At 40.4% G+C, this 24,841-nt stretch overlaps 1 protein-coding gene across 3 annotated transcripts in view; it reads right to left on the bottom strand.

The window, feature by feature from the left end:
- The window catches only part of fras1 (Fraser extracellular matrix complex subunit 1), a 451,829-nt gene that overhangs the window by 42,220 nt on the left and 384,768 nt on the right, over positions 1-24,841 (bottom strand). For all 3 annotated transcript variants that reach the window (XM_057831795.1, XM_057831797.1, XM_057831798.1), the window contains 6 exons: positions 23,577-23,761; positions 16,732-16,885; positions 12,986-13,252; positions 9,312-9,500; positions 9,125-9,244; positions 4,128-4,307 (listed from right to left, as the gene is read on the bottom strand). In XM_057831795.1, coding sequence (XP_057687778.1) covers positions 4,128-4,307; positions 9,125-9,244; positions 9,312-9,500; positions 12,986-13,252; positions 16,732-16,885; positions 23,577-23,761 — 1,095 coding nt within the window. The remainder of the gene's footprint in view (positions 1-4,127; positions 4,308-9,124; positions 9,245-9,311; positions 9,501-12,985; positions 13,253-16,731; positions 16,886-23,576; positions 23,762-24,841) is intronic.

Raw genomic sequence — 24,841 nt, 5'->3', positions numbered from 1 at the left:
TTCTGTGGCCTGATGCTCACTCATCGAACGCAATTTTGTTATCGTCTTGTATGTCAATGACAATAAAGCTGTCTGTCTCTGTATTTTAATTTATTATTAAATGTATTTATTGTTCTTGTGAAATGAAAGTGCAATTCTGAATATTTTGAAGCAACATCCAGGTATTTTATTATATATTTGCATTTAATTCTCAGTCTTAGCTTGCCAAAATAAATGTTATTCAAGGCATAAATGCTTGTTTCTTTGTTTTACATCTCCTAAAATTTATTCTGATATGTTTGCAATCCGATTATTCAAACTAATTGATAGATTAATCGATTACCTAAAGAATCGATAGTTGCAGCCCTGCTATAACTCTGGCCCTTTATTCCTTATATTGTGACAGGTGGAAATATTATGCGGGTGTTGAAAATGGCCTGGTTACTTTTGTATCAATTTTGCCTTTCTCTAGTAGGATTTCAGCGTTAATTTTGCCAGTTTTTTCTTTGCAAATCAATTTCACTCTGCGTCCTCGTTCTTTGGCGCCTCTCGTCCTTCATCATCTTAACGAGACAATAAACTCCTCTCTGACTAAGATGTTTGCTTATTAACGAGACAATTCGGAAGCATAATCGCCTCTGATTGTAATTGTAATGAAGCCGCTATTTAGTCGCAAAGGGCTACAAGGAATGTTATTCTTTTTTTTTTTTTCTTTTTTTACAGCCGTTAATGAGCTGCAGCTGAGAGCAGAAATTTGGTTTTTGTGAGTTGAGAGACACTTCACATTATTTATTGTTGGATTGTAGCAGGGAGGAAAATGAGAAAAGTTTATTTGAAAGCTAGAACACTGTAGATTTTGAAAAGAAGAGCGAGATCAAGGTTATTTTGTTTAACATTTCAATCAGTTTAACCCCTAATAAGACACTTCATTATTTCATATGCTGCTATTTACAGCACGAGACATGCAATCCATTTTGACTGGGAGAGGGACTGTTAGCAAATGATCCCGGTCATAATGCATTGGACATCTATTGCAATCAATGGAATATGAAGCAATGACAGCAAAAAAAAAAAAAAAAAAATCTATTTTAAATAACACATTTAAAATAGGAATGTGCGCGACAAGTCATATAATCGTTTAACAGCCTACTCATTATTAAACGTTTTGTATTTTACTAGTCGATTAAACGCAGCATCAGGCATCTTGAGCCCCTTTCAGACATATGCTGAACTCCGATTATGTCCTGGGAGTTAAACGGTTAGCCCTTATGTCTGAAAGTAATTTCCCAGGACGACTGACACGGAGATGACACGGACATTAACCAGGTCACGTCCTAGAATTAGGTCCGGGACTTCACCAGGACGTGGCATGCAGACAGCAGCTGGTTAATTCCCTCATCACAACGCAGAGGTTGAAGAAGTAAATATCATGGCATGCCGATCACCATTTCCTCTTTCTTCACAGTAAGACGAATAGCTGTAAATAAATATCATAATCCATCCATCCATCCATCCATCCATCCATCCATCCATCCATCCATCCATCCATCCATCCATCCATCCATCCATCCATCCATCCATCCATCCATCCATCCATCCATCCATCCATCCATCCATCCATCCATCCATCCATCCATCCATCCTTCAAGCCACCGTTTAGTCCGGGGTCAGGTTGCGGAGGCAGCAGCTTTTGCAGGGAAGCCCCAGACTTCCCTCTCCCCAGCCACTTCAACCAGCTCCTCCGGCAGGATCCCAAGGCGTTCCCAGGTCAGCCGAAAAACAGTCTCTCCAGCGTGTTCTGGGTCGTCCCCGGGGCCTCCCGCCGGTGGGACATGCCCAGAACACCTCTCCAAGAGGCATCCGGACCAGATGCCCGAGCCACATCAACTGGCTCCTCTCAACGCGGAGGTGTAGCAGCTCGACACCAAGTCCCCCTCGGATGACCAAGGTTCTCACCCTATCTCTATCTCTATCTCTTCGGGCGCTTGTAACCGGGATGTTGTTCTTTCGGTCACGACCCACAGCTCGTGACCATAGATGAGGGTAGGAACATAGATCGACTGGTAAATCAAGAGCTTTGCCTTTTGGCTCAGCTCTTTCTTCACTAATACGAACCGGTGCAGAGTCCGCATCACTGCAGACGCTGCACCGTTCCGACTGTTGATCTCCTGCTCCCTCCTACCCTCACTCGTAAACAAGACCCCAAGATATTTGAACTCCTCCACTTGGGGCAGGATCTCATCCTTGACCCGGAGAGGGCACAACACCCTTTTCCGACTGAGGATCATTCTCTCGGATTTCGAGGTGTTGATCTTCATCCCAACCGCTTCACACTCGGCTGCGAACCGCTACAGTGAGAGTTGGAGGTCACGGCTTGGTGAAGCCAACAGCACCACATTATCTGCAAAAAGCAGAGATGTAATGCTGAGGCCACTAAACCAGACTCCTCAACGCTTCGTTTGTGCCTAAAAATTCGTCCATAAAAATTATAAACAGAATCGGTGACAAAGGGTAGCCTTGGCGGAGTTCACCCCTCACTGGGAACGAATTCGACTTGCTGCCGGCAATGCGGACCAAACTTTGACACCGGCATCCATCTTGAAACATTTTGAGATGTGCGGGGTATTTAGGCGCGCTTAAAGGGTTGATTCCAACTTAGGCTGAAATTTGGTTTACGCGGCCAGCGTAGGAACGGAACTCGTTCATAACCCGGGGACTACCTGTATATAGCTTAAAGCAGTGGTCCCTAACCTTTTTTGCACTACGGACCGGTGTAATGCGGGCCTTTTTTTTCACGGACCGGCAATATGTGGCAGAAAATTACAGTAAAGTACGACGGAGCTAAAAACGAACATTTAGCGCAGGGAAAACGTAACTCGATCACCACACGCTTAATCAACCTTTTTTAACAGCGGCCTTTCCTCAAACTTGATGGCAAATATACTTAGTTGCATGCATAATGAGTTTTTCGTCAATCGTGAAGGTTTCTTGGCTTTAGCAATACGGTTGGTTCGCCAAGAGCTATGACGCTCTCGGGGCATTCGCTTTTGTTGCCTCGTTTGCTAGCTTTTAGCCATATATTATGCAGAATGGACTTGGTTGTGGGCTCCTTTTCTGGCTCAGCAGGTGACCTTTTCCCTCTAAAAAAATGCTGTCCAAATACGTCGGCGCCCACAGCACACACCAACAGCAGCTTAAATTACTGTTTACATTTACTGATGTTGAGCTGCTGTGTGTAAAGGAATTCGGCCTCCCAGCCAAGCCGCTGGAACAGCAACAGCCGAACCAGAAGGCGTTCCGCTGGAGCAGCCCCAGCAAGTCGGCCGGGAGGGCCAAACTCCGCGCGTTCACTCTTCCGTTAACCCTTTGTACTGCTGTGGTTGAGTGGGCCGGGCGGAAGATGTGCCTGGGTGTTGTCTTTGAATCATCCTTCTGTGGCAAGTTTTGGCGGCCAAGTTCGTGTGTCATCTTTCGTGGCTGGGTCGTGGTTGCCACGACAAATGACGCGTGTCTTGATGTCTAAGGCACCGAGCTATCAATTTGTTATCTTGGAAGGGCGAAGGTGTTCTGACCCCACCGAAGAGTCGCTGACGTCTTCTCCTTACCTTATCAGGCGAGGGCTGATAAGTTGTGTTGATAAGTCTGCCTAAACTTTGGTTAAATGCTTTTCTATGATGAAAGTTTTAGACTAATGCAAACAGTTATACGGTGTCTGCGGGAAAGGTAACTATCGCCTTCATGTGCAATCACCCAAGTACTGGTGGCTAACCACTAGATGGCGATGTACACAAATCTCTTCTCGGATTAGTCAATAGAGTAGTCAGGCATATTGATGTGCCAAGAGGCACAGGCCAGATTGCGGTCGTTAACAAATGATTTTTACATTTATCTGCGGCCAGGTAGCAAATGTGCCACGGACCGGTACAGGTCCCCAGCTCGGTGGTTGGAAATCACTGGTTTAAAGTTCTATTTCTGACTTTTTATTATATATAAGTGTAAAAATTTTTTTTTTTTTGGGTCACTCGCCAGTGCCCCGCTGTGACCCAGTATTGAATTAGGTCTAGTGACGCCCCTGTGCCCTATAAGGGCTTAAATGGCGTAATGAAGTATGAATGAAGCAAGCACACGTAATCGATGCCTGAGCCTACCAGGGTTGGTGGCATGTTCCAGGTGTCCGAGGCTGCTCTGCTTGGTGACTCGGAAGAGCAACTCGCTTGGTTCACTATCCTGGTCACTGGCTGAAAGCTGCAGGGTGGTCAGCTTCTTCGCAGAGTTCTCGTCCAGGATTAGGCCTTTGTTGACCACCACTGATGGTGGCTGGCGGTCCTCTGTGGGAGAAGATGGAAGGATATTGATGACAGAAACTCAAGAAATTCTTTCCAATATGTGGTTCAGAATAAAGTGGTACAACATAATCTAATTGTAACATGTATTTTTTACATGTTTTGATGCATTTTTTATACATTATAAAATATTTATGTCTGAATTTTGGGGGGCTTGGAACAGATTAGGGCAGGGGTGTCCAAACTTTTTGCAAAGGGGGACAGATTTGGTGTGGTAAAAATGTGGGGGGCCGACCTTGGCTGACGTCCTTTACGTAAAACAATACATATAAGCAAATTTTAGCAGGCCATTCTGTGTGTCACATTTGCTTGATTTTTTTTTTAAATTAAGAATTTCAACAATTTTGCAACTACCCTTTGTGGCGTTCTCTTTCGACTCTCGGGCTCTTGCGAAATACTGCTGCAGTGAAATTAAACTAGCTTCAAGTTGCTTCAATTTCTCGCTACGTATCTTCCCTGTAATCTTGTCGTACATTTGAGCGTGTCTTGTTTGGTAATATCGCCTCATATTGAACTCTTTAAAACAGCGACTGCCTCTTTGCAAATGAGGCAGACACAGTTGTTGCTTATTTTAGTAAAGAAATAGTCCAATTTCCACCTATGCTTGAAGCGCCGGCTGTAAAAGTCAACTTTTTTGTTGTTGTTGATTGTCGTCATTCTAGAAAATTGGGAGTAAAGTGTCACATGTGGTAATCTTTGCTTAGAGTGCTGCTGCCTTTTAGTGGGTAAATGAGGAGCAGCATTTAGTGTTAAGCTAGTTCTTAGTTTTTAGTTAAGCTACTTCATATGCTTGTACCAATACTGCTGACCAATTTATTAAGTCTGTGTGCGGGCCAGACGTTATTCATTTTATGACAGAGGCTGGGGGCCGGATGAAATTTGACCACGGGCCGCATTTGGAGCCCGGGCCGGACTTTGGACATGTCTGGATTAGGGCATTTACATGGAAAACACATCTCTACTTACAGAATTTTCAAGTTACGAGACTACTTCCAGAACCAATTAATTTTGTAAGTAGAGCCTTGTGTTTTATTGAAGTACATTAAAGTGCTCATGACAGAAAAAAAATCACATTTATGTCATATTTCACACGGTACTTTATGATCCTGAATGAAATGGTCAGCTTGGATGTGTGTGGAAGCGATAGATTTATTTATTCAATTTTTTGAATCCCGCGCTAAGAAAATGAGTGACTTCCACCCGGTTCCAGCCTCGGGTTGAGGAGGAATGCGAATGTGACGTTACCCGGGTCAGCATCTCATAACACAGCCATTGCTTTATAGCATGCAGATAGACTGTGGATTCAACTGATTTTGCGGATGAATTCGTTTATTTTTCGCATCACGGCACCTCAATGTGCTGTAGGCTTCTGCTGCTGCACCAGGAAGAGTGGTGTGAGCCTTTTAAGAGTTCCAAAAGATTCTTGTTCATCGCGATGGGCCAAACGGGCAAAAAGTCCGACTACTGAAGAACCATTGAATGGACAAGTAAATCAGCTTCGTGTTTTATATTATGTCAAATACTGGGATCATGGCAAACGTTTTAAAAAGGAGGTGGCTTGCATTTTGTGGGTGATAATACTACTCCTGTTTTGTTTACATTTTCGGCGTTTTGCATTATCTTCCCAGCATTGAGCACTGCCTGCCCGTCGCCGTGGGCTGGCCGATCAGTGGAGACAGTCAACCCCGTCACTAGGGATGGGAATTGATAGGATTTTTATGATTCCGATTCCATTATCGATATTGCTTAACGATTCGATTCTTTATCGATTCTCTTATCGATTCTTATTTGGGGAAAAAGAAGAACAAACGTTTTGATTGGCATTGAGTTTGTTTAATCAGAAGTCACAACCTTACAAACTCACACGAGATCAAAAGAGGCCCAAAGCCTCAATGTTAACTGTGGCAATTAGTGGCAAATACACAAGAATGTGTAACATTTTACTGAAACATTTATCTAATAGAAATATAAAATATTGGTATATATTGGCAGATAGGTTGTTGTTCTGCCTTTGGCAATATGTGTTAAAGCAGGGGTCCCCAAATTTTTTCCTGTGAGGGCCACATAACTTTTCCCTTCTCTGATGAGGGGCCGGGGTCAGTTTCTAACAGAAAAAGTGTGACGATTGCAGAAGTGCATAAATGTAAAAAATTATTGTTTTTCAGAGAGCCACAATCAAATAACCCTTTCTGGATTCTTCACAGAATGAAAGTAAATAAAATAATAATAATAATATAATATAATAATAATAATAATTAAATATAAACACTATTAATTAAATAGATAATAACCAAATAACCCTCTCTGAATTCTTCAAGGAAAAGGCCAGGAAATAAATAACACGATTGAGAAAAAAAAAAAAATTCAAAATGGCCGGACCAAATGTGGAGGCGAGCCGTATTTGGGCTGCGGGCCGCAGTTTGGGGACTACTGGGTTAACATGTATTATTTACCATTACATTGAAATGCATGCCTTTTAGTTTTTGTGGTGCCTACATGTTCAAGTGGGGGCGCCCTTGCGCTTCTTCACGCGAAGAAGAACGCGCTCACGTGAAGAAGAGCGCGCTTACACCCGAAGAAGAAATGCCGCATCCAAGCGAGTGAGCGAGTTAGTGAGAGAGGGAAACACTTCTACGAGCCTACGTTCTTTGTTAATGTTAATATCTACAGAGGCAACGCCTGTATGTATCATCTTTTGTGTTGTTGTTGTTGTGTTTCCACTCGCGATCGGACACTTAAATCCAGTTGTGTAGTGGTTTGAACGATGTGCTAATGCTAGCGAACAAATGCTAACCATTTGTTATTACTGTTATTAGCAGCTAATCATCGCTGATTTACGTTGATGCAAACCTGTTTGTTATTGGGGACGAAATTGATTTGTTTCATTTCTATTCTTAGTTTCAATCTTCAAGTGATGGTTGAATAAAGTCAGCAAATTATACCAATGTCTTCTGCATCGTCATTTGGGAGTTTAGCTAGCTGTATAGCCAGGACTGAGCCTTAGCCTCTCTGTGAGGACAGCACAGTCGTATTCCCTCCCGATGCAGTTATCTCCACCTTGCAATGACTGCAAGTCGCTTTGTTGTAATTTTTCCTCGTGAAGTGAAGACACACTTTCGAGCGTTTGAACCTACGTGCTGTCATTGTTATGTTTATGGCTGCAATGCTCGTGCTTACCCGTCGTAACCTTTCATTTTCACACTCTTTCCTGGTGAAGTGTAGTCAAACTTTGGAGCGAGTGGTTCTTGGCGCCATGCTAGTTTGATGCGTCTGGACAACAAGACACGTCACGACGCAATACGCATCTTTAGGAATCGTTAAAGGGATCGTTAAGGCTTTTTCATTGTGATATCGAGGCCTCGAAACACTCGGAACCGGTTCCGAATTGGAATCGGATTTCGATTCCCATCCCTACCCGTCACCGTGTGTGACATGAGTTGGGGTGGTTTTGTGTGATTTGTCGTTTTCAAAAGGCGAGAAAATATCGCCGCTCGGTTCCGGTTAGCATGTCGGCTAGCTGTCACGCCTGCTGTTTTGTTTACACTCTTTCCTCCGCCTCCGAAGCCAGGGCAGGGAAATGACAAAAGCCGGATATACTCCGGCAACATAAAATACCGTTCAGGAGGTGCAAGAAGTCGACTGTTTTGACCATTATGCAGTAATTTTGCCCTTCCGTACTGAATGAATATATTTTTAATATTTCATATTCTATTTAGAACAAGACTGTTATCTGTCATGACCGTACCTTTTATTTAGCAATGACATTTTGCTGTTCTCTTTCACAATGTTCTTCCTTCTGAATCGCCCCCCTCAATGGCCTGAATTCTAAATGTGCTAAAATCGTGACCCTGCCGACGTCATCCTCCAGCTGGGGACGCTAGAGAACTATAATGCCAGGCGGGGCTAAACGGCAGATTTAAAGACTAATTTCTCGTCATCTGCACCTTGGCAAATTGTTGTATATAGTCGAATCGTTCAAAATGTGATTTTAATTCACATAATAATGCTATTTAAAAAAAAAATTAATGCTGTCACAGGCACTTTAAGTGTTAACTGGCTTTTGGGCAGCGTACAAGGAAACGCATTGTTTTGGGCTGTACAGACAATATGGTTTATATAAAAAATATATAGAGGTACCACTTGGCAGTAGATTTTTTTTAAACATTGAAAGATCCACTGTGAATAAAAATTGGCTTATTTAAACCAAAATGGCGGCTTCTTCATATGTCTTTTCTGATTGAGGTTAATGAGATATTTTTGTGAGTTCACTTACAATAGACATGGCTACCAAATATTCACATAAGTAAGTGAAGCTGGCTCCCTGGGATGAATTTTCAAAACATTGAAGGGCTCCCTAAAATGACAAAATTGACCGTAAAATTGCCTCTTTAACCTGAAATGGAAGATTCTCTGTGCCTCTTCAGGCATGGCTTCATGAGACTTTTTTTTATTAAGTATTCTTATTTTTGATATGCACACAAATGTCCATCTTCTGAGAGAAATTGACTTTTGGGGTTGAAATTTTCAAACCACCTCAACTAAGTTTGATTGAAGAGGAAAGTACTGAGCGGGAGAAGATAAATGTGGACTGACAGAAGCTGCACAAAAGCAGAGAAGATGGATGCCAGCAAAGACGGAATACGCGGGCGGTAGAGTCACGCCGAGGCTGTGTGGCGGGAAGCGATACAGACAGATGCGGAATTATAGGAGCGCTGAGTGAGGAACGTGTAAGGGGGAAACGATAAGAGAAAATCAGTTCCAGCAACTTGCAGTCGAGAAGTGGAAAGTTGAACATAATCTACCGAGCACGCTGACGAAGAAAGACTGGTCGATGAGTTTGTTGCCTTCCGGGTCCACGAGGTTGAACTTAAATGACTGGCTGCCTCCCTTCTCGCCTTTCTCGTGGCTGTACTGCACCAACCCTGCAATCCGAAATACATCGAGGTGTTCAAATGCATGCCACATTGCTAGTTTAAGCTTCAAATTTACCTTTGTTAACATCTTCCTGCGTGAAACTGCGCACAGGACCCTTGACGGAAACTTTTTCCAGGCCTCCACGACCATTTAGTTGAACTTTGCCATGTGGAGGGTCTTTTGTAAGGACGTATCGCAACTTCAGGCTGTCAGAGTCCATGTCAGTGGCTTTTAGGTTCTGCTCGGTGATCTTGGACGAAGAACCTGCAAGAAATGAAAGAAGTGCTTTTTAGGCGAGTCCATGTCATGATGGGGAATTTAAACAAATTTATATTCATGCAATGCCTGTTTTGGATAGCACTTTCAAAAAATCTGAAGACCACTTTGAGCAACATCAGATGCAGTGTTGTTAATCTTACTGAAAAAAAGTAATTAATTATAGTAACAAATTACTTCTCCCAAAAAGTAATTGCGTTAGTAACTCAATTACCTGAATGTAAGAGTAATTAGCTACTTGACAAAGTAATTGGTGATAATTACTTTTTTTTTCCCTCAAAAAAAAAAAAAAAAAAAAAAAAAAAAAAAATGGCCACACTATGTGAAGTTTTAAAAGGTTTTTGGTACAATTGGCCCGAGACCAATTCTTTACCCTAATTTACCCTTTACCCTGAATCAACCGTTAAAAGTTGTTAAAATTGCTCCCATTTTGCATTAGTTCCATTCTCTCTACTTTCGACATGTGAAAGTTTTAAAACTGTTTCATCATTTAAAGATGGATTCAAGTCAAGATTTTGCCGATTTAGAAGTATTTTAGATAAAAAGTAACTTAGGTTCGCTAGGAAGGTTCTCTACAACAGAGCCGTCCTAAGAAGTCTACTGCTTTATGATGGCGGCTGTTTACTAACGCATCTAGTGCCGTGTCTGTCATTTCGCGTCTAGTTATATCTATATATATATATGTGATATCTACCATGTCTACCATAACATGCAGGCGTAGTTTGTTGGCTATCGGCTACAACAGGTATTATTGGAGCTCCGTAGCATCGCGTTTGCTCGGCGTCACAACTTTCTTGCCTCCTCCCCACTCCTGCTCTGCTCTGTCGTCTCGGTGAGTCCGTCTCCCTCATACTTTTCAACCAATATAATAACGCATAGTAATGCATGCCTTTCCGTCCTCAGTAACGGTAACGGCGTTGCCAAGATGAGAAAAGTAATTAATTAGATTACCCACTACTGAAAAAATAACGCCGTTAGTAATGCCGTTATATTGTAACGCCGCTATTAACAACACTGATCAGATGTGTACGCTGTGGCCACACACCAGTACCAAGCGTCTGGAAAACCTTGGATCATAGCAGGTTATATGGCTTATTAAAAGGATGACATTACGGCAGCAATTTTCATTAGTTTACTTTTAATATAATTGATTTGGCCCACTTAAAATGAAAAAGACCAAAATCTCATTGTTCATGAGATTTGTACTATGTTATATGTGAGAGTTCTGCTTCACCCTTAGGAAAAGTCCTGCTTTGGCCTGGGTAAGGTGCAGTTGTGGCATGGGTGAGTTAATAAATACAACTTAATGAGCAACCACAATGGGAGTATATAAAACTCCCACATTAAAACTCTTGAGACAATAAGGACACTCTAAGCAGCTATACAGGGCAGGTTTAAAAAAGAAAAAGAAAAAAAAAACAAGAAAAAATCTCACTCAGTTTCACCGCTTGTTCTTCTATATGCACATACTCTGACAGCCATTCCATCTTAAAAGAAACACATTTCTTCTTTATTTTGGCTTGATGAGTGTCTTATCACTGCCCGTTCTTTTCACCACAACGCATTTGCGTCCGTTGTTAGCAGAAGTGGGTAGTAGCGCGTTACATGTCCTCGGTTACATTTACTTGTATTTTTTTTTTTGAGAAAAATGTACTTCTAAGAGTAGTTTTACTAAGCCATACTTTTTCCAATGCTAAATCTGAATAAATACATTGAACACACACACACACACACACATTTTTTTTGGATTGCGCTACTTCGTGGTTTTTTACTTATCGCGGCGCCCTTATCCACGAAAAACGAGGGATCGCTGTAGTCAGAGGCGTAGCAAGGGTCCCAGGGGGCCCCAGGCAACAAGCAACATGGGGCCCTTTGAGCGTGTGCAAGTAAGGGGGACAGTTGGACTTAGAGCAATAGCATATTTAATAAAAGTATAATAACGCCTCAGTCTCATAGAGTGCTTTTTAGGACACTCAAAGTGCCCGGCTTCTACTACATTATGACATTAAACTACAGTAACATAGTACACTCACCGCTGTCTTGCTTCCTTTTCTCCTCTTCTGCTTTTTTTCCCTTTCTTTTTTCTTTTCCAGACGGATAACTTCTCTTCATTTTGCCAATTAAAAAAAGGCCCGATCGCCGCCCACTCTCACTCTGAGTCACGTGACACACATATATATTTGCGCAGTAAAATGAACACGAAGGTGTGTGTGTGTGTGTGTGTGTGTGGGAGGGGGGGGTCGAGTGCGCGCCGCGTGCGGTCATCTTGGCCATAAAAGTGGCGAAAACTAAGCACTTTACACTCATATGGATGAACAACATCATTTTAAGATGCTAAACTAACACCTTCCCTCTTAAAGCAAATGTGCAAAGTGAATATAATGTAAAGAACGCTCTCCTCGACGCAGCGAGAATGAGTGGGATCAACCAGCCGACGTAACAGGAAAAACATGAAACGGTCGCGCTGATAACGGCTCTAACTTATTATAGGAACTTTATGGCATGAAGAGGAAATACTTACATTCGTTCATGGACGCACAGATTAATCCTCTAACAGGTGGGGTGGCCGTCCTCTGCTCGAAATGCGCACCTTACGCTTACGCCTATTCTCGTTCTCAGAATATGCAGCGCTTGTGACGTAGGACAATAACAGGACTGGTTGCTATGGGAACGTACGCAGCGACATACCGCATACCTAAGGAACCTTGCTAAAAGGAGTATTAAAATTGCTAATAAAATCGTTTAGGATTATTTTAGATGCATATATGTTATATTTTTCTTATAGAGTATTCAACGAGGAATACGATAGACCCATTAATAGACTTTCTTGGAAAAATCACAATTTCTTTAAGTAGTCACATGAATAATGAGGTGGCCTGTGAAAACCAAAATAAACTATTACAGAAAGGACTTTCCATAAAGTACTTGGTGAATCACTCTTGGCACATACATGCAGTGTTAAAACTGGTTGGACTTGCGTAAACATGTATGCTAATTGGGACTGATAACAGAATTGTTTGATGATCTGCCAAATTATTCCATGGTATTGAATCACTCCCAATACTTGTAACTACGACAGTGCGGTGGAACTAAATGTACTAAATCTCTGTGTGCCAAATCTGTTGGCCCTCTGGGGGCCCCTGCTGGCTGGGGGCCCTAGGCAATTGCCTGCGTATGCCTAATAGGACGCTACGCCTCTGACTGTAGTTATGCAAAAAAAAAAAAAAAAGTCCACCCAATTTAATGTCAACCACTAAAACTAGTGTGAGGGACCCACGTTAACAGGTTTCAATTACTGGAATAAGGCCATAAAAATTCTTAATCAAAGCGTATTTCTTTCTGTTCAATTTTGGCAGGTATTTTTCAGACTTTTTCTTTGATCTTAAAATGGACTTGTCCACTAAATTTCATGCCAATTAGCGAAACCATTGTCAGAGGCAATTGTTTTCCAACTTTTCAGGTGACTGACTGACCGGCTGGCAGCTGCAGGCCTCTGTTGACGGTTAAGCGTGGCCCCTCGCTGCGGGTGACGTCCATGGTAAAGCGCAGTCGTCCAGTGGTTTGGGAGTGGACGCCATCGCTCACGCTGAAGGCCAACTCATCCACACCGCCGCTCACCATCTCAGGTGTGTAGACCAGCAGGCGGTCCAGGACGTCCTGGTAGGTGAAGGTTGATCCTTGCGCGAGGACGCGGCCGTTCTCCAGCGGTTGCGAGTAGAACTGACGCCGGCGAAGTTTACCTGAGGAGGTAGAAAAAAATCAGTCATCTTTTTACTACTATAAATGCCATTATAATACAATATTCTGCTTTTAATGTATTTATATGTATACCTGACAGTAAAATTGCATGTTGCTGTGAAAAAATGGACGTATTAAGCGTCTTTGACACCAATGCACTCTATCCCAAAGCTGTATTGCTCTATTTTTCTTTATTTTGAGCTAACGCTTTGTTTTCAGCAGCCTTACTGTGGCAGGAAGGATTGAAAGGACAATTTCGCTGCGAAAACACAACATTTGAAGGTCAGCTAATTTAAGTGTGTGTCACTGGCGTGCGTGGGCGTATGAGAAAAAGCTGCAGTCAGCTCGCAATGGACTTCTTATTTTAAACTTTGTGTGCATGTCTATTTTTTAGCGCTGCCTCAGTCATTTACAATCCACTTTGTGGGAGCATCACAGCAGAGTAGAGTGCATCGTGGTGTGTGTATGGCTGTCTGTATGCAGGCAAAAGTTCTGCAGATTTTTTTAAAATCAGTGATAAGCAGGGGTGAAAGTGGGTACGAGCAGTTAGAAACGCTGTACCGGTTTAAAATTCGTGCTTTGATCCCGAAAATATGACGGCAACTGTCAAACCTCCATGTCCCTTTGCATAATGTATGTCATTTGTACTTATTTTTTTAATGTTACTTTTTCTTTTTTTTAAATAATATATACGTCAATGTTTACATCATCTCCAATTTTAATGTGCTGTACATCCTATGTTCTTAAGTAGTAAAAACTTAGGTTTTACATTTAAATGTGAGGAAATGAGAGAAAATAAAAATCAGGAGATGGAGGTTGGAGTTATTGTATAGTGTTTTTGTTAACTGTTATTTCGCACATCATTGAACAAATACGATGATGAATGAAAATCAGCTTCTCATGTATACATTGTTATAGTAAGTGTAATTCAGTAGCATAGACTTCATAACCTATTGACATGACACGAGAAACAGGCCGATTCGTAGGGGGGCCTATTTTCAAAAACTTCAAATTCAAATATTTTTACAGCCAAAGCTGCTACCGACCTAAAACCAAAACTGCCTTAGCCATATACGAGTCTCCATGAGCAGCGGCACCAAAAAATTCAAAGTTGTTCCCTAATAAAATCCAGATTCATTTTTTTTTTTAAATATAAGGATAACACAACTTAAAATGGCTATAAAATTCTCAGATTTACACTAGATGGACAAAAATCACCAAATGCAGGGATGATCACCTATATTTTCAGGATCAATAGCAATATTTAACGTATCATATAAGTTTTAGCCCAAAATACCAACTTATTTTTCTTTTATTTACTGCATGTTTTTAACAGCTAATAAATCACTCAATTTTCACATTAGAAACTTAATACTTAAGAAAAACATGCAGAATCAATTATAATATATAAATATATTACTAATAAATTCTATATACAATTACAACTTTTTATAGATTAGAATAGCCCTTTATTGTCATAATACAGTTGTACAATGATATAGTGGAGCATTTCCCTTTGCAGTGCATGATAAGTTAAAATCTCAAAAGTGACTTGCAAGTATAAAATCTAAATAAACAGATATAAAATGCGTATGAGAAAGCCTATGTTCAGGCAGTGCAAATAATCGAAGTGAAGCAGCAGCAGTTTGACAGTTAAGGCATTGACTATAGCAGGTGAGTAAGTATTGCACATAGAATATTGCATATAAATGAATATTGGACTATGCCTTGGAGCATTTCTCTTTGCAGTGCATGATAAGTTAAAATCTCAAAAGTGACTTACAAGTATAAAATCTAAATAAACAAATATAAAATGCGCATGAGATTAGTATGCAAATAATCAGAGTTATTTATATTTAAGAATAGTTTATGAATACATATATTTATGAATTATCTATAGATATTGACGTAAAACAGTCTCGATTCTTGGTTAACAGCAAAAGAAACCGTGCCGGTAGTATTTACGTAACATTAATACGGTGAATGTGAGTCTTTTCACTGTGATGCCGCCTTACCACATCTCCAAAGCAAAGAGCGTTTTACGTTGAAATTCTTGTGAATAAATGCTTAAATCCCGAATTTTTTATAGATATGGACGTAAAAGTCTTGATTCTTGGTTAAAAGCAAAAAAAAAAAAAAAAAACCTGGGCAGTTTAAATTTACTTTACTTAAATCTGTCGAAGAATGATGCTAGTCTGTTAGCTCTTTGTTATGATAAGGGGGCTGCCACAATGGCTTTTTCCGTTCAAAACTCTTGTGAATAAATCATTGAATTCTTTATAGATATTGACGTCTCGATTCTTTGTTAAAAGAGAAAAAACAGGGCAGTTACACATCTATTTTAAGTATATATGCCGAAGAATGAGGCCAATGCCGAAGCGGTTCCCATTTTCCCATTGATTTTTTTCACAACGTTTCAAAATGCATGCATGGTACGAAAAATATATTATTTACCTTGAATCCTCGAACAAATCACTCCTGAGACAATTCTTCCTGTTTGTACGCGGTACAGCTTCGTTGTTAAATCCAATCGAAAGTAAATGCAAGCTTAAATCCGACATGAGTGTGTGCCCTGTTCGGCTATTACTAAATGAAGCTCGGCCCCCTATGATAAGGCATGACGCGAAGAATGACGACATGTCAGGTCAATAGGTATTGCAGTCTATGTCAGTAGCCTAATGCATGTGTAAAAAACTGGCAAAAGCAGTATTCTTTGCATTTCTGTGATTTTAGGAGGTTTGACCCCCCCCCCAAAAAAAAAAAAAAAAATCTGCCTCCGTGGTGACCTTTATGTTAAGGAGTTCCGGCAAGAAATTCTAGCCACTTTCACCCCTGGTGATAAGTCATACTAGTATTTGAAAATTACCAGAGACACTTAAATGGCCGATTTTAAATTCAGAATGTGGGACTTCCTGTGTGTTTCTAGGCATGACTTCTTAAAACTTTTTGTGTCGGTCTAATCATGATAGACATGCCTACTTAATTTCAGGATAGTAAGTATAACTGACTTTGAGGGGAGTTGAATTTTCATAGCATTTCTTCGGGGGGTTTGTCTTTAAATGAACATTGTATCAAGGATACTAAATTGGCTGATGTAAATAAAAAGGGCAGACTTCTTATGTATTATCTGCATGGCTTCTTGGGACTTTTTTTGTTGGCGTGCTTGTAAAAGAAATGCCTACCAATTTAAAGAAGAAAAAGGAAATTGGCTGCATGGGCTCATTTTTCAAAACCTCTCTCCCCTTTGTTTTGGAAAATTGCCATTTACAACCAAAATGGCAGAATTTTAAAAATCTTTCTGGACACAGATTCTTTTGAAATTTTGTGGGTCTACTTATAATAATTTTGACTACCAAATTTCATGTTGCTCAGTGAAAATTCTGAGAAAGAAAAAAATGTTATTTGACATATTGAGGGAATTTCACATAGAGTCCTAAAAATAGCATTTATTATAGCCTCAACAGTGTGTAGCTATGCTGACCATAGGATGGCTTCCGAATGACGGTGAAGAGGATCTCATTCTCCGGCGTGTCCTGGTCCAGGACGCTTAGCGACTCATTGGTGACGACCACTCCAGAGTTTTCTTCTACGTGGATGCTGCTCACCGACACCAGCGGCTCACTTTGCACCTTGCCCTGAGAGAGTGAGTGAGGACCACATTAATTCATCCGGACGTCTTGGACGCGGTGTTCATCAGCGGGGCCGACAGGTGGTAATCACTCGCACGTTAGCGGTAAGGTCACACTTGACAACTTGAATGAATGAAGGCACCTACGCAAAGGCTTAAACATTTGTCACCACTAGAATCAATGACTGGCTATCATCTACCTTAATTTGGGATGCCGGGGAACAGAACATGCCCTAAAATGCAGGCTCGTAGACAACCACATTGCATCTCAATGAACAGTTTCTAGATTAAAGTGCCCCAAATGTGCCAAAAATGTCATACAAAAAAAAAAAAAAGTACCTTTTTGAGTTGTGAGACTTGCTTAAAACTCATTCACAGCCTACAATGGCAATAGAGATCGAATCCATTTTAACTGAGTGGACGGGCAGCGTAATGACCATATGTCAATGCCACTGACGGCAAAAGACATCCAATTCATTAAAACTAGAAGGGTTGGCAGTGATTACCGCATTTTCCGCACTATAAGTCACAGCTAAATGCCTTTAATTTTCTCAAAAGCCAATAGTGCCCCTTATAATCCCATGCGCCTTACTGCACCTTTTAATGCAGTGCACCCTATATATGAAAACAATTTTAAATTAGGCCATTCATTGAAGGTGCGTCTTATATTCCAATGCACCTTATAGTGCGAAAAATACGGTACTCACAGTTGTACAGTGGTATGAAAAAGTAGCTGAACCTTTTTGAATTTCTCACATTTTTGCATTAAATCACGATCAAATGTGATCTGATCTTTGTCAAAATCACACAGAGGAAAAAAAAAGTGTCTGCTTTGACTAAAACCACCCAAACATTGATAGGTTTTCATATTTTAATGAGGATAGTATGCAAACAGAGACAGAAGGGGGGAAAATAAGTAAGTGAACCATCACATTTAATATTTTGTGGCCCTCCTCTTTGGCAGCAATAACTTCAACCAGACGCTTCCTGGAGCTTCAGATCAGTCTGGCACATCGATCAGGACAAATCTTGGCTCATTCTTCCCACAAAAATGCTGTAGTTCAGTCAGGTTCCTGGGATGTCTGGCATGAATCGCTGTCTTTAGGTCATGCCACAGCATCTCAATGGGATTCAAGTCTGGACTTTGACTTGGCTACTCCAGAACGTGTATTTTGTTCTTCTGAAACCATTCTGAAGAAGACAGACGGACTTAGGTTTTCTTGCAAAAGATCCTGATAAATGTTTGAATTCATTCTTCAATTAATGATTGCAAGTTGTCCAGGCCCCGAGGCAGCACAACATCCCCAAATCATGATGCTCCCTCCACCATGTTTCACGGTGGGGATGAGGTGTTGATGTTTTTGACCTGTTCAATTTTTCCTCCACACATGGCGTTGTGTGTTACTTCCAAACAATTCAACTTTGGTTCAGTCCACACAATATTTTGCCAAAACGTCTGTGGAGTGTCCATTTGCCTTTTTACGAACATTAAACGAGCAACATGTTCTTTTTCAGACAGCAGTAGCTTCCTCTGTGGAGTCCTCCTATGAACACCATTCTTGGCCATAGTTTTACATATAGTTGATGTGTGCACAGAGATACTGGACTGTGCCAGTAATTTCTGTAAGTCTTTGGCAGACACTCTAGGGTTCTTTTTTTATCTCTCTGAGTATTCCGCGCTGAACTCTTGGCGTCATCTTTGATGGACGGCCACTCCTTGGGAGAGAAGCAACAGTGCCACACTCTCTCCATTTGTAGACAACCTCTCTGACTGTCGATTGATGAACATCCAGACTTTTAGAGATGATTTTGTATCCTTTCCCAGCTTTATACAATTCAACAATCCTTGATCGCAGGTCTTCAGACAGGTCTTGACCGAGCCATGATGCACATCAGACAATGCTTCTCATCAACGCATTTCTTACCCGGTGTGTGTTTTATAGTGGGCAGGGCAGTTTTAAACCACTCATCAGTGATTGGACACACACCCGACTTAAAATGTTTGGTAAAAATTGGTTTCAATTGCTCTTTAAGTCTCCTTAGGCAGTTCACTTACTAATTCTTCCCCCTTCTGTCATTATTTGAATACTATCCTCATTAAAGTATGAAAACCTATAAATGTTTTGGAGCTTTTAGTTAGAGCAGACACTGTATTTCCATCTGTGTGATGGTGACAAAGATCAGATCACATTTGATGGTGATTTCATGCAGAAATGTGAGAAATTCCAAAAGGTTCAGATATTTTTTCATACCACAGTACATCATCTGAGTAATTTGTAATCTTCGAATTGGCTGATTGCTTCATATTTCCCACATTTTACACTGACATCACACATTCCCCAAGTACGTACCAAAAGAGATATATTTTCATATAACCAAATATAATTCATACATATTTGTTCATTGCTGTTCTATTACTGTGTTCAATTTTAGCGCTGAGCGCTTCCATGAATACAGCTAGCTATTTAGTAGTTAACTGCACATGGTTTAATGTTGCATTTAATCTTTTACCCCATAAAAATATTCTGTTTATTGAATTCATTAATGTAAACCAGCCTTCCCAACTCAACTGGACATCTACCATTGTCAATCGAGGAGAATATATTAACTCATATGGTGGATGCTAATGATTGTTAAACAGAACGTCAACCATGTTTGACAGGTGATAAAATGTCTTTTTTTTCTTCTATCTTTAAGTTCAGTACGCGTTATTCACTAGATTGTAAAGTTAAAACAATAATAATGGAAAGCATGGGTGTCGCCAGACAAATTTCAATGCTACCTTTTTCCCAAATTTTGAATTCTGCAGCTTATAGTCCTGTGCCGCTTTTTACTTGATTATTTTGGTTAATAGGTAACATTCTATTTGACAACGGTGTCATAAGACTGTCATAAGACAGTCATAATTATGACATGACACTGTCATGGGCATTAATGAATGCTTATGACAGATGTTATTAAGTGTCATCCGGCAAATTTTGTCACTAACTCCATTTATGTCCAACTCGGATCTTTTACATCTATTCAAAAGTGAGATAATTTGCTGGATAACACTAAATGACATCTGTTATAAGCATTCATTATTGCTAGGGACAGTGTCATGTCATAATTATGATTGTCTAATGACAGTCTTATGGCGTGTTACCAAATACCATAACTAGCAATTAATGAAGCAACTGGAACAGGAACTGAAGAAATGGTTAGCACAGAACATGAATTTGGATTGGTTTTTACATATTTAGCGCTGCAATGCATGCTAGGAGGCATGTTTGACAACAACAGTGTTGACAGGAAGTAGCAGCAAAGGTTGACTGTCTCCCTCAAGAGAACAGTGATGGCCAAATGAAGCTTCTTGAAGCAGTGAAGCTTTGCAGCCAATTGGGTCAAAGCTTCATGGTGGTTCATTTGGTCTTATAACAGTCTCCTGATGCCGCTGTCAAATAAATTGTTACCGGTTCATATCTTTTGTTGTAAATACTAGTATCCCATAATACAGTGAGGACAGTTGTGGCTTATTGTCCGGTGCAGAATATCTATGAACAAATGCCGTTTTTGTGTCAAATTTGGTGGGTGGGGGCTTATAGTCAGGTGCGAAAATTAGGGTAAATAAATAAAATAAAATACTTTGAAGTTTTAAGTCTACATAGCGTAATCTGCAGAATTTTGCTTTTTATAATGCACATATTACTCAATTCATACAATTTGCACAAGGCTCCTTCATATTGTAATTTATGCAAGTAACTTTGGCTGTGATTGACATATGAGTTGATACTTCCGCGGAGCACCTCGGGGATACGTGCCGGGAGATCTGAGATCCCAAGTTGGAAAATCGTTCTGATGTGTTGTAAAGTCGTAATGTGGGATAAAAACATGGTTGCTACAAATAGGAATAGCCTATTTTAATGCTCCAACGATAGATGACAAGTTGAGTGACTGTTTGCCGCTTTTTATAGACACTATGCAATAGAGAAGCATTTTTTTTTCGATTACTCCAACGACACGTGAATGCAGAATCAATATAACGGTGCGTGTGCCAGTTATACAGTCGACGGTGCTAATGCCATCTTCCCACCTGCTTTACAGGTTAGTGCCATATAAACTGAATATGCTTGTTTGTTTGTTTGTCTGGTCACCTATTCCCATGAATTGTGAATTTAAATAGTTCAACTTTACTCTTAACGTATAAGGCAGTTAATTACGGTAAACTACTATGGTCACAAATTGAGGTAGCAGATTAGCTGCCGTTTTTTAACTCACTGGCTATGAAGACAATGAAAAATGAATGCATTTTGAGTGAGAGGCTCTTTTTTCCAGAGCTTTGTCTAATATTGTGTTAATAATATATGTGGAATTTGAAGTGTATCAATACTGATTATATTTATTGCTATTTGTTTATATGACCAAAATGAAGAAAATTAATCTCTATGAATTATCTTTGGGATATAACGTCTAACAATTTTATATGAGTGCTCATCATAATTTCCGGCTGTTTTACAAGCATTTTATTTGTTACTGCAGTCCCTGTAATCTGTAATAAGATTATTATTTTTTATTTCTATTAGACTCAAACAGTATTACTCGTGGATATTAGAAAGTTATTTGCTCGCAGCAAGGATAAATCGGCAAGGAGGAATGAGAGAGGTAAGTTAGGTAACCCACCTACGCAACATAAACCAGTTTTAGGCCACAACCTACCAGTTGATAACACTGATGAACTGCATTACAGTTACAGTGATATATCCCCATTTCTGTCCAGACAAATGGTAAATGGAGAGTACTCACAGTATATAGCGCATTTATCTACATTGTTACAAGGCCCAAAGTGCATTACATGAGCACACATTTACTCTTTCACGCACACATTCACTCACCAATGGTGCTGCTGCCATGCAAGGCGCTGCCAACCAATTGGGGGCAAATTAGGTTTCAAATGCGCAAGGGGACTTCGACAGTGGGCAGTCATGGCCGCGAATCGAACAGCTGACCTTTCGGTCCCAGGACAACTCGAACTATCAACTGCTCCATGGCCGCCAAAAAGTAGAGCAGCTGAGTGTAGGAAGGGGTGAGGGTGAGCGGAAGTTGGTAAAGTGATTATCAACAAGTGATGTCCCAATTTTGATTTTGAATACTGATGGCTGAAAAACAAAAAACGTCACTTTTTTACAGAAAATTGTATTTTGGTTTGATTATGTACAGTTTAAAGCGCTATTTCAGACTTTTTACGATAGATAAGTGCTAAAAAAAAATTGCTTGCTCGCCAGTGCCCCACCCATGATAGTAAGGCTGTCAATATAGGGGATTTGCTATAAAAATAATTGGCTGTAAATGGGTTGTGTTCTGAGATTTTACAGTGCTACTATATTATATTATATATATATATATATATATATATATATATATATATATATATATATATATATATATATATATATATATATATATATATATCAGAGGTTGCGCTAGACATTTTCGTTGTCTGTCATTTTGACTGACAAGGTAATAAAAATCCGGTCATAGTCTATTTTTACCCGTCACTTAAATTTTTAAAATGATAATGATGACATATTCAATAGTATTTAGTTTTCATTCATTTTTAATTAATATTGTAATGCTTGCTTGGCGGCGAAAAATTAGACACGGAAGTCGTGGTATTTTTGTCCCTTTTTACTCTGCTTACCGCCAACAACTCCGCCCCCAAAGAAAAAGAGGCAACGACATAGACCCCAATCACCAACGTCACACAATGATCTTAATTGTGGTTGTCAGCCCAAAATCTTCTAAATATATATTAAATGCATCTTACCAGATATAAAATGACTATTACATAGTCTGTGGTAATCGTTTGGTGCCCAGATTTCTTGTCAAATTACAGCAGTCCATCTCGCTCTCATCTTCGGGTCTCTCAGAATACGGTAGAACTTCAAGTCTCTCCGTCTATCTTCTCTGTTACAGCAACCAACCGCCACACACGCCTTCACCATTTTGATTATTAATATTAACGAGCAGAAAAACACGCCGTAATAGGAGGCATGTACGTAGCGGTAATGTGTAAACATGACGAGCTGACACACAATATGGCGGCTCCAGTCAGGGGGGCGGAGTTGTGACGTCATGTGACGCTGGCACACCGGGTGCACCAATAAGAACCTCGCGTTGATGTGTCAATCACGGTGCCACCGCCAGACCCCGGTGACGCTACAATATTCTGACAGAAGAGCCAACGACGTCATGCATTAAGAGAGACAATCGCTAATTAATATGCTAACTCGCCACCCTGTGGTCTGGGGTGTGATTTGCAACCTGTCAAAATGACGGACGGACTTCAGTTTTTTCCGTCACCGTTTTAAAAAACCGGTCAACGACAGAAAATATCCGGTTAACGCGACCCCTGATATATATATATATATATATATATATATATATATAGTTATATTGCTACTGAATGTTTATTCTGAATCATATCTACAGGTAGAGTGAACACAGTTTGGTATTATACTATTTGACAACATATAGTATGTGTCCATACATCATTGTATTTAAATTGGGTAATAAATAGCACTCATAATCAAAAGTAGAAATTTGAATCATTTACTTTTTGACTTTATCAATTTGGCACCATAAACATAAAACTCGGGCAAATAATGGAGCAAACTACTCTTAATCAAAATACAGGTTGATTTGTAGCTTTATTGTACCACCTGAATGTCGATGTTGACGATAAAGGCCTCCGTCTGGCTTTGTCCATCGCTGACATAGAAGCTGAAGGTGTCCTGTTGCGCCGGTTTGCCCGCATGCTGCACGTAGAAGACGTGGTCCGATGTCAAGTCGTCCACGGAGAATGGCGTGTCGGGTGTGACTGCTCGAGAACCTCCCATCGAGCCGCCTGTTTGGCAAAATTGTGCATGAAGGAACTGTTAAAAAAGTTGTGGGGGACCTGTTTATCTGACAATAATATTGATTTTTGTGCATTCAATGCTGAACTTTCTCCTTGAGGGATTACTAAAAAATGTTCACACTCAAAAAACTAAATATCAATGATAAGAAATAAAGAGCGTTTCATGAAATAAGGTGACAGATAATGTTTATTAGATCTTTGCACTAGATGAATAACTAGTTATTCAAATCCCTTTGCTTAGGTAAGACATCCTGACAGACTGCTGAATAAGCCCGCATTCATCAGATACTTCGGTGCCGGAATCGGTTATGGCTTCTGACAGCCGGAATGATGGCGGCCTTCACGCATCGTTTGGCAGAAAAACAGACACGGTGAGGTGTCGGTGTCTTGTTATGACAAGAGGTGACGTTAAACAGCAATGCGTCACGTTGCATTTCCATCATCATTCGATTGTTGGAAGGTGAGCAAGCGGAGTCTCTTATCTGAAGAAGGACCTGCCTGGAATCTCAATCAGGACCGCTGTGGTGTTAAGGGAAGCCAACAGAGATAGGGTATGCTGGTGGTTATGAGGTCTTGTAAGGTGAGGGAATGTGCCTTTTTTTGTGGAGAGCTAAATGTTGCTGTCACACTCTGGGGTGGAGGGGTTAATTTTCCGTAAAATGCCTGCTTCAAAGGAAAAATGTCTTCTCAACACTTCAACAGCTTCTTAAGACTTTTCTGGGTCTCCTGATTCCAGACATGCCAACCAAATTTCATGTTCCTAACTGAAACTGGCTTCAAGAGCTTGATTTTCAAAACATTCGGAAGACCCATGAAAATGAGAAAATTTACCATAAAATTGTTGCTTCAAACCAAGGTCGTAAGTTTGGTCTCAACATTGATAGGAACGGTATACTGGGGTCGACAATATAAAAGGTCCGGTGGCCGGGACATACTTTTAAAACTGTCAGGTCTACCAGAATGCTCCAACCACTGGGACCAGTAAAAATAATGCATTGAAAAAAAAAGAAAATAAATTCTTATTTCACATTAATTCCCAGCGGTTCCGTGTTTTGGTGATGTTACGTT

This window comes from Corythoichthys intestinalis, chromosome 3, assembly GCF_030265065.1.
Source record: "Corythoichthys intestinalis isolate RoL2023-P3 chromosome 3, ASM3026506v1, whole genome shotgun sequence".
NCBI lineage: Eukaryota > Metazoa > Chordata > Actinopteri > Syngnathiformes > Syngnathidae > Corythoichthys > Corythoichthys intestinalis.
The sequence above is the reverse complement of the archived record's forward strand: the minus strand, read 5'-3'. Positions and strand labels throughout refer to the sequence as shown.